Source organism: Nerophis lumbriciformis, linkage group LG30 (genome assembly GCF_033978685.3).
Source record: "Nerophis lumbriciformis linkage group LG30, RoL_Nlum_v2.1, whole genome shotgun sequence".
In the NCBI taxonomy this organism is placed as follows: domain Eukaryota; kingdom Metazoa; phylum Chordata; class Actinopteri; order Syngnathiformes; family Syngnathidae; genus Nerophis; species Nerophis lumbriciformis.
In genome coordinates, this window is record NC_084577.2 from 12,712,117 (window position 1) to 12,727,774 (window position 15,658).

At 37.4% G+C, this 15,658-nt stretch overlaps 1 protein-coding gene across 11 annotated transcripts in view; it reads right to left on the reverse strand.

The window, feature by feature from the left end:
* Positions 1–15,658, reverse strand: part of LOC133572689 (uncharacterized) — a 43,778-nt gene that overhangs the window by 14,788 nt on the left and 13,332 nt on the right. For all 11 annotated transcript variants that reach the window (XR_009810569.2, XM_061925593.2, XM_061925601.2 and 8 more), the window contains exons 5-13: positions 13,318–13,415; positions 13,104–13,186; positions 8,561–8,672; positions 5,973–6,162; positions 5,598–5,696; positions 5,393–5,472; positions 5,185–5,267; positions 4,889–5,000; positions 2,634–2,856 (exon numbers count right to left, since the gene is read on the reverse strand). Coding sequence is in view for 10 of the 11 variants with exons in the window: in XM_061925593.2 (XP_061781577.1) it covers positions 2,634–2,856; positions 4,889–5,000; positions 5,185–5,267; positions 5,393–5,472; positions 5,598–5,696; positions 5,973–6,162; positions 8,561–8,672; positions 13,104–13,186; positions 13,318–13,415 (1,080 nt within the window). In the remaining variant the exon portion in view is untranslated. The remainder of the gene's footprint in view (positions 1–2,633; positions 2,857–4,888; positions 5,001–5,184; positions 5,268–5,392; positions 5,473–5,597; positions 5,697–5,972; positions 6,163–8,560; positions 8,673–13,103; positions 13,187–13,317; positions 13,416–15,658) is intronic.

Consider the following 15,658-nt stretch of genomic DNA (forward strand, 5'->3'; position numbering starts at 1 on the left):
CACGTGGATACTGCATAGATTCTACATTTTTTGACCACTGCTTACGCAACACTTGAGCTTAGTTTGGTTTATAGCTTTGAACCTAGTTAAAGTTATTTTTGTTAACCTTGGAAAGAAAACCTTTTTTTTTTTGCAAATAAAGCTATTTTTGGAGAGACTTAAGTTGTAATTTGAAGTGCGTATGAAAGTGCACCACCTGCCCTGGCTCAGCCCACAGCCTTTGGTTTAGAACCAGGAAAGCTTGGAAAGGCCGATACATGAAGTGTGTTCGTAGTTGATGAGAGGAAATTGTTTTTTTTTTTACATTTCCTGTAAAATTTCATCAAAATATAACCATAACTATTTGAATTATGTTGCCAACAAACAGACAAAAGAACCCTGGCAAAAACATAATTTGTTTGGTGGAGGTAAGAGGTGGGAGGTGGGAGGAAGCCGGAGTACCCGGAGGGAACCCACGCAGTCACGGGGAGAACATGCAAACTCCACACAGAAAGATCTCGAGCCCGGGATTGAACTCAGGACCTTCGTATTGTGAGGTACACGCACTAACCTCCGTATCACCGTGCTGCCCATAAGTAGTGTGTGTGTGAGAAATGTTCTTATTGAAATGTTGGAGTGCAGGTCTTGTTGTGAATTCAGTTTTTGAGATGCTCTGCAATAATAATTAATAAAAGTCCTTTCAAGACTAATGTTTAGGAATTTCGTCGACTAAAACTAAATTAATTTAGATGACTAACACATGACTAAAACACATTTTGGTCAAAAGACTATAACTGAAACTAATTTAAAAACCTGTCAAAAATTAACATTGGTGGACAATGTTTTACACTCAATGTTTTTCCCTTTAAAGACACTGAACTGTAAGTTTTTTTAATAATATTTGCTTGAAACAGTGGATGTCCCTGCAAAATTATTTGCACTTAAAAATTTATATTTGTAGTAATAAATATGATTATAACTAATAATGTCCGATAATGGCTTTTTGCCGATATCCGATATTCCGATATTGACCAAACCCTTAATTACCGATACCGATATGAACCGATACCAATATATACAGTCGTGGATATTAACACATTATTATTCCTAATTTGGACAACCAGGTATGGTGAAGATAAGGTCCTTTTTTAAAAAATAATTGAAAATAAAATAAGATAAATAAATTAAAAACATTTTCTTGAATAAAAAAGAAAGTAAAACAATATAAAAACAGTTACATAGAAACTAGTAATTAATGAAAATGAGTCAAATTAACTGTTAAATGTTAGTACTATTAGTGGACCAGCGGCACGCACAATCATGTGTGCTTACGGACTGTATCCCTTGCAGATTGTATTGATATATATTGATATATAATGTAGGAACCAGAATATTAATAACAGAAAGAAACAACCCTTTTGTGTGAATGAGTGTAAATTGGGGAGGGAGGTTTTTGGGGTTGGTGTACTAATTGTAAGTGTATCTTGTGTTTTTTATGTTGATTTAATAAAAACAAAAAACAAAAAAAAAACGATACCGATAATAAAAAAAAACGATACCGATAATTCCCGATATTACATTCTAAAGCATTTATCGGCCGATAATATCGGAACATTTTAACATAATGTTTGTGTTCAATTACAGTAAGTGTGTTCATCATAAACATTCCTGCCACTTCATTTTAAACAATAAAAATGGTAACTGGTAAATGGGTTATACTTGTATAGCGCTTTTCTACCTTCAAGGTACTCAAAGCGCTTTGACACTATTTCCACATTCACCCATTCACACACACATTCATACACTGATGGCGGGAGCTGCCATGCAAGGCCCTAACCATGATCCATCAGGAGCAAGGGTGAAGTGTCTTGCTCAGGGACACACCGGACGTGACGAAGTTGGTAGAAGGTGGGGATTGAACCAGGAACCCTCAGGTTGCTGGCACGGCCACTCTCCCAACTTCGCCACGCCGTCCCCATATAACATTATTAAGCCTTTTTTTTTGTACATATATCACAATAATATTTTACCTTATGATATCGTACCGTGAGATTTGTTAGTTACATCCTAGATAAAATAATTAAGCATAAGTAAAACAATTTAAATCTTTGCTTCTTGCCCTATAAATCTTCCTGTGTCCAGGGATTAATTTTCCCGAGTTTGTAAACAATAACAAGAACAACACAAAGCAAAAACTGTGGTATCGACCATATTCTGAAACTATATTTGGTATCATTACCGCCCACTTGTTTACATTCAAAGAGCTTCAGCTTAGCAGTTAGCACGACTTTTTCTGTTCTTTTATGGTCTGTAATGTAGCATGTTCAATTATTCATTGTCCTCTCGTCCTCCAGTGATGATGTTTGTCAAAAGCATATTTTACTTGCTTCCATAGAGTCGAAGATTAGTGACTTGGAAGCGTTTTTTTGCAACGTGGCAAGACATTAGCCACACTCGCTGAAGAGAAAGCTATTTTGCATTGAAGATTAATTTACTCTAGCTTGCTGTCGCCAAATTTTAGAATGTGTCATCAACATGCAATATTACAATATGGCGATAGAAATAAAATCTATATTGTCGGCCAAATTTTGTCTGTATCGCTCAAACCTAAAGATACCATGCGTGTACATTTTAGAGTACCAACAACCACCTACTTGCTGTGTTTTGAATTTGTCATTGGTCATTTTCTTTTCCTCAAGTTTCTCTTTGGATTTCTTCTTGTTCGTCTTCATCGCATTGGCCCCGTTAACAGCTGTGCGCTGGATACGCTCACGCTCCTGAAGCACCAGCTTACAGTAGTACTCCTTTCTGGGATGCTCCCAAATGGATGTGTCCTTGTGGCAGTTGTGATAGTAAACATTCCCGGTTTCATCTTCTCTGGAGTGATTAATTCAAAGAAGAGGATTCAAATGAATACTGTAGCTGCTGACAGAAGCAACATGTATATTTGATATATAATTTCATAGTTGGCAAGGATAAATAAATACAATGCATAAATATAAGTTCATATTGTACACATAATGTGATTAAAAAATGATTTCCTTGGGTTAATTCATGCAAGTTTATGTTAACTTTATTTTTGTTACAAAATCCATGTAAATTGAGAGGGGAATATATTTTTTGTTCAGATTTGGTCACGTTGTTGGGGGGACAATTAATATGTGACGGAATTAAGGAAGCAGCATGAGACAACAAGTGTTTGATGTGGAAGACGGTAATGCAATGAAAATAAACTTTATTCCTTTGGAGTTTATGAGGCCAATGAGGTATGATTATTTCTGATATGTATGTGTTTTCTTTTTTGGATGTCAGACTAATTGTAAGTTCTGTTTGCTTATTTTATTAGTTCTGACGGCATTATATTTGGCATCGTTGGTAAAATAAATGTCTGTGAGCAAAACAAACGACTTAAGCCTTGATTAAGACCTCGGAGGGAGTAACAAATACTGTATGCCATACTTGCCAACCCTCCCGGATTTTCCGGGAGACTCCCGAAATTCAGCGCCTCTCCCGAAAACCTCCCGGAAGAAATTTTCTCCCGAAAACCTCCCGGAATTCAGCCACAGCTGGAGGCCACGCCCCCTCCAGCTCCATGCGGACCTGAGTCCAGTGTGCGCACACAAGGAGACGAAGCAGAAGAACGAGACCGTAGTCTAAGAGCACAGGGGAGACACTTCTCCAGGGCCGATGTATGCTCGGGGCAACACCTTTCACCTTACCCGGCAGTGGGTCTCCACAGCGGACGACTTTAGGGTGAATGATGAGTCCAGCGATTAGTTGCAAATCTTGCTTTATTGATTGCTTGCACACAGCCAATCCAACACAAAACCAACCAGTCCCTCCCCGCACTTGCTACCGCTCCCTCTCTTCTCTCGCCCACACACTCACCTCACATGCTGTCACCTATTAAAGGGCCACACACACACATACTCTACTTTCATAACACACAGTACAGTTAGTAGAACAACTGTGTTTTCATTACTGTGTATTTGATAGCGGAATTTTATTGCATTGTACTTTCAAGTACAACAATGAGTAGATGAGTGTTATGTGTGTGTATATGTGTAAATAAATGAACACTGAAATTCAAAAAAGTATTTATTTTATTTATATATATAATAAAATAAATAAATATATATATATAGCTAGAATTCACTGAAAGTCAAGTATTTCATACATACATATATATATGAATGAAATACTCGAATTGGTGAATTCTGGCTGGAAATATACTCCTCCCCTCTTAACCACGCCCCCAACCACGCCCCCCGCCCCAACCACGCCCCGCCTTACCCCCGACCACGCCCCCCACCCCCCACCTCCCGAAATCGGAGGTCTCAAGGTTGGCAAGTATGCTGTATGCTATCAAACTACTAGCATGGTTCAGTCCTGATCAGGATTTATTGTAACTTTAACTATCATTTTAGCCAAAGTCAGCCAGCTAAACCTTGTCTACATCAATTCAAGTACGTTTTAAAGCAGCGTCAATTTGCAATGCCAAAAAAAGGCACTTTAACAAAAGGGGATTCAATGTCCGACAATTGGACTACAAGGTTAATAGTCAAATCAGGCTCCTGCGAATTAAAATAGTCTGCTATTCTAGGACACCCTTAAGCAAGCAGAAAACCTGTAGATATGGTTTCTGACGGGATTTCTTTGTTTGTTTATTATGGCGAGATGGACCTATTTGTTATGACTCATTTTGCAGTGCTAACAAACTATAACACGGAATCTAAATACTTGATCATTCAGCGACGGGCAGTTTACAAAAGTAAGATAAAAGTGAAATGTTATTATTATACATTTAATTGTTTCTCTATTGCTGGAATGCTGCAAATTACTGTATTTACAGAGAAAAAAGGGCTGTATTTAATCTGATTGTAGGAGGAAAGTTACGACAGTGACTTACCGCTCCATCCATCCTGGAGGAAGTCCAGCAACAATTGCCTCCTTGGCAAGCCACATAAGCTGTTGCTCTCTATCTGGTTCAATGCCTATATCCCGTGCATATTCCCTAATCTCTAAAGACATAGAGGAAAAAAAACAAGCTAATTAGAACGACTAAACTACCGAACAAGGAATCAATAACAAACCTTTAATAACAATCATATTTACAGTTCCACAATATAACCTTACCAACATGATGCTGTTTACATAGTACAGAGCAGGTTAAATAAATAAATAATAATAATAATAATAATCTACCTTCTTCAGAAAGAGTAGGTTCTTCATCATGGTGCTCCTCAGGGATCTGTAGGCTACTCGTGCTTGCTGTGGACTCAAGGTGGCTAACAAGAGGGTTATAAAATCGTTAACAAATATTTAAACTTGTTGGGTCTAGTCTGATTCTTTAGCAAAAAGGATTTCAAATAAGATGTTTATCACATTACACACAATAAGAACAACAACACACCTCTCGACATACTGCTCTTCCCCCCTCTCAGTGATGTCATGGTTAGAAGAGTGGTCAGAAGCCAGACACTCTGCTGATTGCTTCGGAACAAAATAACTTGACAGTTTACTATTAGTTTCTTAAACTCTATGACACAAGCCTAGGACAGTAGACAAAAATACACACCAATAAGAGATAAGAGCCTGTACACAGTGCATGCATGTACCTGTTGCTGTGATGCTTCAGTAGTTTGGTTCTCAGAATGAGCTTTCTTGTACACTCCTGGCTCAGTCATCTTCTCCACTGCATCAGTGTCTATGCAGTCCTAAATTGCACGTTGTAGACATTTAGAGCACGTTGAATCGTGCAAGTGTTAACAGTGTGTTCCTTTATGTAATTTGTTAAAGATGTTTGAAATGAACTAAAACATTATAATTACCATCTGGTTTAACAATCAAAGATGAAGGGTTTGTGGTAGCGCTTAAACTGACAGCAATGATAACAGTACGGCACCTTTATAGTATAAACTTTGCCATATGCTAAAAAACACAATCTTAAATTACTGCTTGGTGTTGCTTGAACTTAATGGGTACTGACTTACATTTGTTGTTTTAACAGACCCCTCTTCTTCTATATCATGTTTGCCTTCTGAGTCCAAGAGGAGAGCACTCCGCTTGAGGCGCTCACGCTCTTGAGCCACCAGTTGGCGGTACTTCACATCGCAAGGATGCTCCCATGTGGATATCGATAACTGGTAGTTGTAATAGAAAATATTCTTACTCTCATCTTGGCTGTAGGGAGAAAGTCAGAGACAAAAAGTTTTAGTCAAACACTGATGTTTGACCATCTTTTGAATGAACTGTATTAGATTTGTTACAACACTAAATTGACATCTTGATTACCACCGGTATGCGATCTTAATTCTAAATACAAGGGGTGGTGGTGTCCAACTGTGATGAAAAACATGTATTTGCCTATGTATAAACTGCAGTATTACTGTGAAAAGCACATTCTGACCAGAGAATGACCTTGTCCACATGAATCACTGTGAAAGTATCTCTTCTCCCCTCCCGTTGCTCATTTCGCCAGTTAACAGTGCACCATTATTGAAATGGTCTGTACTTTCAATAGCAATACAAATACCAATAGATATAGTAATATTGATAATGAATATTAACAATAATTACTTCTATTATCAACAATACAATTGTTTCAAATGTAATAATACATATATGTAATGATAACTTGAAATACAAAAGAAAGCAGATAAGTGGAGGGGAAGAAAGAGGAGCGTACTGTATTAACCTTGCAGATTGTTATAGTAACAATAGGTTAAGCTTTGTCAGTGTGTCGTGTGTTATCCAGTTTCCCCTAGTGGAACAACGTTAATATAAGTTTGATGAAAAGTGATTATATGCGTCACTGTATGTATATATTCGCTTGTATATATACAGTATGTGTATATGTATCATTCTACAGTGAACATGCATGTGGATGTATGTACCTTGAGTGTTTAGGTATGTACTGTATTTGTGTATGTATGTGGGATCGTAGGTACCTATGTGTGCGCATACAGTATGTATGTATGTATACATGTATGAATAATTGTGTGTATGTGAGTATATACTGTATTTTTATTTGTATATACAATATATTTGTCTCCCAGTATGTGCAGGAGCCAAAGTACGGCCCCGACCACCCAGAGAGCCCAACCCAAAACAGCAGGTGTGGCACCCAAGGAACAAGAGACCACCGGCCCCTCGCAGCCAGGCCGGTGACAGGAACCCCAGAGCCGCCCAGCAGGGCCAGCAGCAGGCCATAGACAGACGCGCATGGCAGAGGACAAGGCACGGGAGAAGCAGGGGACAGCCAGCCCCCAAGCCAGCGAAAGACCACATCCCACACGGGCATAAAGGCGAAACGCCCGCCCAGAGGGGCTCTGAGGGGCCCAGAGACTCCCTGCAACTGGACGGGAAGACTGCCCCCGACCCACCAGCAAATTTTCGGTGCATTACTTGTCAATAATGATTGAATAATAGGCTATATTTAATATATGAATATGTATTCTGATTCTATAGGAATAGCGATTGTTGAAGGACATGTGAGTTGAAAAATAAAGCTCCCGTAGATCCACGCTGATGTCCGTGTTTCTTCTACTAACAGCCATAAAAAGATTACAAATATATTACACTGTATAGATCCATTCATAAATTATATTACTTTAATTTATTTACACGTATAAAAAAAACACTAATTTTATCTAAGGTGGTGACTTTTTTTTTTTTTGTAGTAATAGTAGCGACTTCCTCCCTTCGTTGTTTTCACATTAGCAAACTGCACATGCAAGTGATGTCGAGGCCACATTTGGGCCACATTGGGCCCTGTGCGCGTTTACACTGGATAAAAATCATATTTTACTTGCAGTGTCAACAATTAGATGGAAAAAATCTGATTTAGAAAAAATCTGATTAGGGCCACTTCAGCCTGCAGTGTAAACGTAGTCTTTGACTAGGGCAAAATGTAGCAAATTGGATTTTACTAAAATGCAGCCCTACTAAATAAAACACTTTATTTTAGATTTTACTCATGAGCTTACACTGAAGTGCCCCATACAGTGAACTGTTGTTGGCCTATTAGCCAACGCTTGCCTCTCGCTTTTCTCGTACCCCAGCGAGACTTCATCCATCAACCCTCATCTTGAGGTAGAACACGGATTGAGCAATTATCTTGGAAAAAAATATATATTTTACACATTTTTTGTTAATTAATATTCTTGACATTTGCAAATCATTTCATTGATAACTGTGGGTTTGGAATCGGATGCACATGTCCAACTGTTCAATGTTTGAGTACTTTTTGCACAACAGAGGGACCAGAAGAAGCAGTTAAGCTTAGAGTGTAATCGTCAGGTTGCAACAAAGACGCAAGGCGACAGAAAAATTCAGGTTTTTTCCATTCAGCTCCTTGTTAAAGAATAGCAAAAAGCGCATTTCAAAGTTTAGACAATGCCTAATTAGGTACACCTCTAAAAGGTTACAGTATATTGTAGTTCATATAGAATGATGGTGTGATAGAATGTGGTAAGTATCTTGCTTTTCCTGAGACAATTTAAGAAATTATGCTTTTAGTGCTTTTTTTGGGCAATGTTATTTGCTGTAAGATACAGGAGAGTGCTGTTCATACACTTACAAAGCAACCCACTCTGGAGGCAGTCGGGCAAACATTGCCTCCTTGGCAAGCCACATAAGCTCCGGCTCCGTCTCTGGATCAATACCAATGTCCTGTGCATATGCCTTGATGTCTGATAATGAAGAGAAAAACATACAAATTAGCATTAATATGATTGTGAATTAGGTAGTATTGTAAATACAGTACATCATTTTAAAGGGGCACTTTTCAATTACAATCAACATTTAACACACTTCCTTATGATTTTTAAATGTATTGGTTATTCTTTGGTGTAAATTATGCGTAAATATTGCTCCAAAGTCATATTTGAAGCCCATTTTTGCCTGCAAAATGGTTTGTTTTAAGGGGCTGTTTTTTTAGATGCAAATCACATTCTCCACCCATTGTTGGAATGTATACAGTATCTTAAAGACGAGCATTAATGGGTTTTATTTTTGAGACACGGTTGAAAATGAACAACATTGTATATCTCGCCACATGTTTCACATCAGTGTCATTGTGCGCATTCCACGATTACATGAAAATAATGCTTTATTCCCATCTATACAATATTTCTGCGGTAAACCTATCACAGCTTGATTGAAAACTTGACATTAGCTCCCTGTCTGTACACTGATGTTACACAGACAACCACTCTTACACAAAATAAAAACTATTAGGACACTGATAGATTGTGATTTACTGCTTTCTTTAGAGGTTCTTCAACCAAGTAGTAATATCGCAAAGGTGCGGTCTTTGAGCAGCAGTTTAGCGACTAATCCAACTCTGTACTGGCCCAGATTTCCCAGTCATGTCGTGGACAAATTAACACAAAAGACAGCAGGACAGGCGGGAAGGCATGGGACAAGAGAACATGACACGGATGGCTTTTAACAACAGTCTGGGCTGGCCGGGAACATGGTGGTAACTCAATTTACGAGTAATTTGGGATACGAGCTATTGCTTGGATTTTTGTTATTCTTTAAGTTGCGAGCATAACTTTACTTACAAACCCCTCCGCCGCCAGTTGTATTTGTCCAATTCTGCCCCCAACCACCAGAATTGAGAAAGTTAACTGAGAATGAGAAGAAGCGGACGACCAAATCAGAGAAACAAACCATTAAAACCTGTCGTACTTGTTAGCAGCCTCCCTGGCGAGTCAGCCTCGCAACAACACTTTTACTCCACAACACACAAGCTCCAGCCAGACTGCGCAGTATGCAGCCACCAGACCAGTTCAAACGACGGACATATATCCATAAAAATATTGAGAAGCTGTCATTGCCGTGTTTCAGTTTGTTCTGTCTAGCCCTGACTCAACAAACAGTTGAGCATGACTCTGGTACACAGACACAGCTTGCTGTCAACTCTGACTTCTCCGGTCTGACAATCAAAGACGTCTGTATGCAACAGAAACAACGATCCAAGTTTGTTCTTGTTTTAAAAGGCATGTAACATGTTAAAATTGTGGTGTTTTGAGACGGACCAAAGAAGGATTAAACTGATTGAGTAATTTCAATGGGATTAGCGATACTAGCATTTTGAGTTACGAGTTACAGTTGTGGAACGAATTGAGCTCTCAAGTTGAGGTACCCCGGTACTAGAATACCAATAGAAGTACGTCCGGCACCCATTGACGTCAATCTGTTGAAACACGGTTGCAAAACACAGCATTCAGACATCCAAAACTGCTTGGAGCCTCACGTGTAAATACATGAACCTTATGATTTGACGCTTTAGCATTGTTTAACATGAGTATCCAACATTTATAAGTCTGAAAATATTAAATTATCATAGGTTCCTTAAGGCAAACTACGCCTAAAGTCATACAGGTTCAGTATGACTTTAGTGGTTCTCAAACTTTTTTTTTACTAACTACCAACATTGAAATACAATAGCGTAGTAGGCCTAAGTATTCAATAAAAAACAAGAGGTTTTATTCAACGAGTATATTTAATATTTTAGCCAGTGTAACATTATACACAGTTTAGCGTACCATTAGATAGAGCCCGCCCAAGTTTGAGAATCACTGATTTAGAGTATTAAAAAAAACAAAAACACGCATTTCACTATCTGTTACTTGTTTTCTGTTTGTTTCCATTAACAAATTAAGATCCGATCAATGATTGTTAAAGTCATGCTCCTCTCTTGTACCATGATCTCTGATACTTATCCAAAGGGAGTGTTACTGTACTTTAAAGTAAAATCCAGTGGAACCACATCTGGAAAGATCTGAAAACTATCATTCTTGAAGTAGTGGCTAAAAATCTACCAGCCTTTGGCTGAGACACATTAAGTTGGTGTGGAGAATGCATACATTTTAAAGTGTTATTTCTTATTCTATAGTCATGTTTAAAGCTTATTCTATAGTAATGTTTAAAGCAGCTAATATTTTCCCATGTGAACACTTTGGGTTTTCTATCTTATGTACGCTAGTAAACTCTTTGTTTCACCTTGAAGGCGCCGTACTTTGATGCTGAGAACCTCCCACTTTTAGGTGTGATTTTCCCTGACGCTCCCACTAAGAAGGTTGAGCGTACTAATCATGTGTTCTAAAGATTGGTTACACAGGACTTTTGGTAAATGGTCCGACTTCATCAAATCCACCCTGATTTCAATTGGAGTATTCCTTGCTATTATGGTCTTCTGTGGATGTTTGGTTGCCCCTTGTGCTAAATCTCTTTGCACCCGCATCATTGTTAGGGCTGTTGAAGGCCAACCCCACCCTATTTCTGGGCTTGTTGTGTCGCTGACGGGGGTCAAGCACAGTAGTGACGTTCAAGGACTGTTAGTTTCCTTCCCTGACAATGACAACATTGACGTTGACTCCATCCATCCCTCTACACCTTCCTTGTAACTATGGTTTGTTTATTGCTAGCTTGCTCGAAAACCGAAACAGCATCTACTTTAATGTAGGGCGGGCTTTAGAAGTGTTGCTCTTTTATGAGAAATCTTCTGGGGAAGATCTGAAGGGAGAATGTAGAGAATGCATATATTTTTAAGTGGTCTTTCTTAATCCATAGTTATGTTTAAAGCAGCTAATATTTTCCCATGTGAACACTTTGTTTTTTTTATCTTATGTCCGCTAGTAAACTCTTTGTTTCACCTTGAAGGCGCCGTACTGTCCTCGTAGGGGTATAACATACTCCCTTTCTGAGGAGAAGGCCTTATCTGTTTGGAACAACAGCTCTATTTCTTTCTGGGCGGGAGGGGCTGTTTTCGCTCTACATAAGCGGACTCTTTTTGTTGGAATTTAGACCTCTTCTTGCTGCTGCTATTGCCGCATTGTAAGGGCTGGTCTCCTAAAGCTTTATCAAAAATTGGCCAAGTACTATTCTGTCTCAGTGGTCCTTCTTACTCAACATATATGTCATCCAAAAGAACTTGGGATAAACCAGTGTGTTTTATTTCCTGAGAGGAAGACTGGTCGCGCACAACAACGGCTACAAACTTTGCTTAACTGTGATACTGTGAGTGAAAAATAATTGGAGGTATAAGACATAGACAATTAGTAGTATTGATGTAAAGTTGGTGAGTTTGAGGATTGAATATTGGAATATATATTATTAGCAGTGGTATGCCGTCAGGGCTCGCAAGGCCTTCTCTGCTGGCCTAACATAACCAGAAATCATGATCATAATTAAAGATTAAATTATTTTTGTATTTACTTTCCCTAAATATCTAAATGTATTCATATTCTCTTCATGTCATATTATGCTCCTTCCAGTGCTGTTGTTTTTAGATTAGAGTTTTTATCCAATCAGAATTCAGCTAGCTTATGTTGCCATGCTGTACGAAATCTGCCCCGAGCCTTCAGAATCAATAATGCAGGCGTCTATGCGCTGTAAGTGAACAGACACAAACATTTGACAGACAGTTGTGATAGCCAATCAGATCACGAGTTGTTGTCAGTAATGCCTTCTAGATGGCCTAAGGCTGATATATAGTGATGTTATGAGCTAGGTAACACAAGAACTCCATTACGCAGCATGCCACAGTAGTGAAGAGCATGCGCAGTATCCCCGTTTAGGTTGTTGAATGTAGACATGCAGCGGGATGTTTTTGATGAGCACGCTGTGGAGTAAACTCAGCCAATACGCCTCGTCTGCATCTTTTATGACTAGACAAGACAACCCATGTATTTATAAAGCCATTTTCAAGAAAGATATTTAAAGAAAAACTACATCTCGTGAGACGATGTCGGCCAACCCTGGAAGCTAGCTCAGCTGTCCCGGCGATGAAATGTGAGTTCAGATATTTTATTTCTTCATTTTTTTACATTTAATATGTTTTTTGCAATTAAAATGTTGACAGTACCACATAAGATATGTTTTAATTGCTGATGCGGGTTTATTGATTTTTAAATGCGCCACAAAATAACCCGTTTTGTACAATGCCCAGTAGTGCGTAAATGTGTTTCTGTATAGTATTTCTCAAGCAATGGTTATGTGGTGACATCAATTTTGGTATTTATTGAAGTCGGACATCACTGAAGGCCTAGGTGGGAAACGCACGGCCCGTCACTGATTATTAGTATATATTTGTATACACACTCACACACTACCTTCTTGGGATATCTTAAATTCTTCATCAGGGTGCTCCTCAAGGATTTGGGGACTATTAATAGCTGCTGTAGACAGAAGGGAACTGACAAAAAACAAATATAATGCTCTTTGTGAGTCAAACAAGATAGCTTTCATCTGGAGTCAACTTTCTCAAGGACGACAAATGTGATTGTGTAAGTTGTTTTCCATTAAAAGCAAAAGAGAACCGCTAACCTTTTAGCTGCTTTGATCTTCTTGTACTTCATATACCCATGCTCTTCTTCAACTACAGTCTCTAAAACATCACTGGAGTAGAAAAACTCTCCTGACAGCTTTACACCACATGAAAGGAAGAAATACATATATTCAGGTTCACTTCAACTCAGGGGTACCATCCAAGGACGGTTAACTACAGAGGACAGGGCTGGCCCGTTGCATAAACACTTTACGTTTTTCCAGGGCCACTACCAATAAGGGAGCTCATGGCCTGAGATTTTTTAAAGATTTTAATATTTTTTTTCATTTAAATGTATGTAAAACAAAAATAAATCAAAGTTTGGATACAATCTTTTTTGTTGTTAAAGCTAAATGATAATGTTGTTTGAATCAAATTAAGAAGGTGTATTTGTGTAACATAGTAACACTACCCACACCCCTTTACATAACACAAACATCATAACTCCATCAAAGCTCACATTTATGCATTCTTACACAGCGCCAACATTTGGGAACTAAGAGGAGGTGACAGAAAGATAAGAAATACAAATAATATTTATGGTTGCATTTGACAAAAGTTTAATTTTGCCTCTCATAGCAAATAATTGTGGTGCGTTCAAGGAACCCTGATTAAAGTTTAAAACAGAGTTTAAAACAGAGGAGTCATTCATTTTTAAAGACAGGGGAGGAAATAATAGTAATATTTAGAATGCTGATATACCATTATAAGTATTAATTTTATCATCCACTAATGATAATCAAATGTGAATCAGCTAATCTCTACCTTACTTTACAAAGTAAAGAGAAACTTGATGGATGTATAATTCTATTCAAATTAATAATGACAGGTTGTATGATTATTAAAACTCACATTATGGCTACTTTATATTAAATTTGTCGGCACTGTTTAAAAAAAAAACCCCCAGCTAAACAGAACTTTAAAAAAATAAAACACCAAATTATTTAAGGGGATTAGAATATTATAGGGACCCTTTAGCCCCCCTAAAAAGGCCTAATGACATTCAAATATGAAGGAAAAACATTATTGATGAACAAAGACAGTGTGTGCCATCTACTGTACTTCTGGGTTATCATGTTGGAAAGACTGACGCGTGCGTAAAACGGCATATACGATGACCGATCAATGGAAGAGATACATGCAAGAGTAATGGTTTATAATCTAGATATGTAAATTTAATCTTTAAAATGTTAAAACCTTTATTAAAGTTTTTTTCCATACAAAATATTGGAGACATTAAAAGCTGCATGCAAAAACCTCAATAGCCAGTTCCAACCATATTAATAAATAAATTAATATACATACTGTAGTGCAGTGGTTCTCAACCTTTTTTCAGTGATGTACCCCCTGTGAACATTTTTTTAATTCAAGTACCCCCTAATCAGAACAAAGCATTTTTGGTTGAAAAAAAGAGATGAAGTAAAATACAGCACTATGTCATCAGTTTCTGATTTATTAAATTGTGTAACAGTGCAAAATATTGCTCATTTGTAGTGGTCTTTCTTGAACTATTTGGAAAAAAAGATATAAAAATAACTAAAAACTTGTTGAAAAATAAAGAAGTGATTCAATTATAAATAAAGATTTCTACACATAATCATCAACTTAAAGTGCCCTCTTTGGGGATTGTAATAGAGATCCATCTGGATTCATGAACTTAATTCTAAACATTTCTTCACAAAAAAAGAAATCTTTAACATCAATATTTATGGAACATGTCCACAAAAAATCTAGTTGTCAACACGGAATATTGCATTGTTGCATTTCTTTTCACAGTTCTTTTTGACAGACATTATGGTGAGAAACCTGACCTTGTGCTTCACTGAGTTTATTAACTTACATTCATATTTTGTTGAAGTATTATTCAATAAATATATTTATAAAGGATTTTTGAATTGTTGCTATTTTTAGAATTAAAAAAAAAAAATCTCACGTACCCCTTGGCATACCTTCAAGTACCCCCAGGGGTACGCGTACCCCCATTTGAGAACCACTGCTGTAGTGTATATACTATAGTGTGTGTATGTGGGGTGGTGACTTTAAGTTTAGGTTGGGGTGGGACTTAAGCAGGCTTAAGAACCACCTTTTTGATTTGGTTTTTACCTAATATGTATTATTTAAGTCATAAGTACTTTACTTTTTATTTTATTAGATATGCGATATTTTATTTAGTTATATTTATTTATTATAAATTTACTGTATATATATATATATATATATATATATATATATATATATATATATATATATTTGTTTTTCTTCATATGTTTTACTTGTATTTTATCCTTTATCTTTGCTCGTGTTTCTTACTATTTTACAAGTTTTATTATTTTCCAGCGT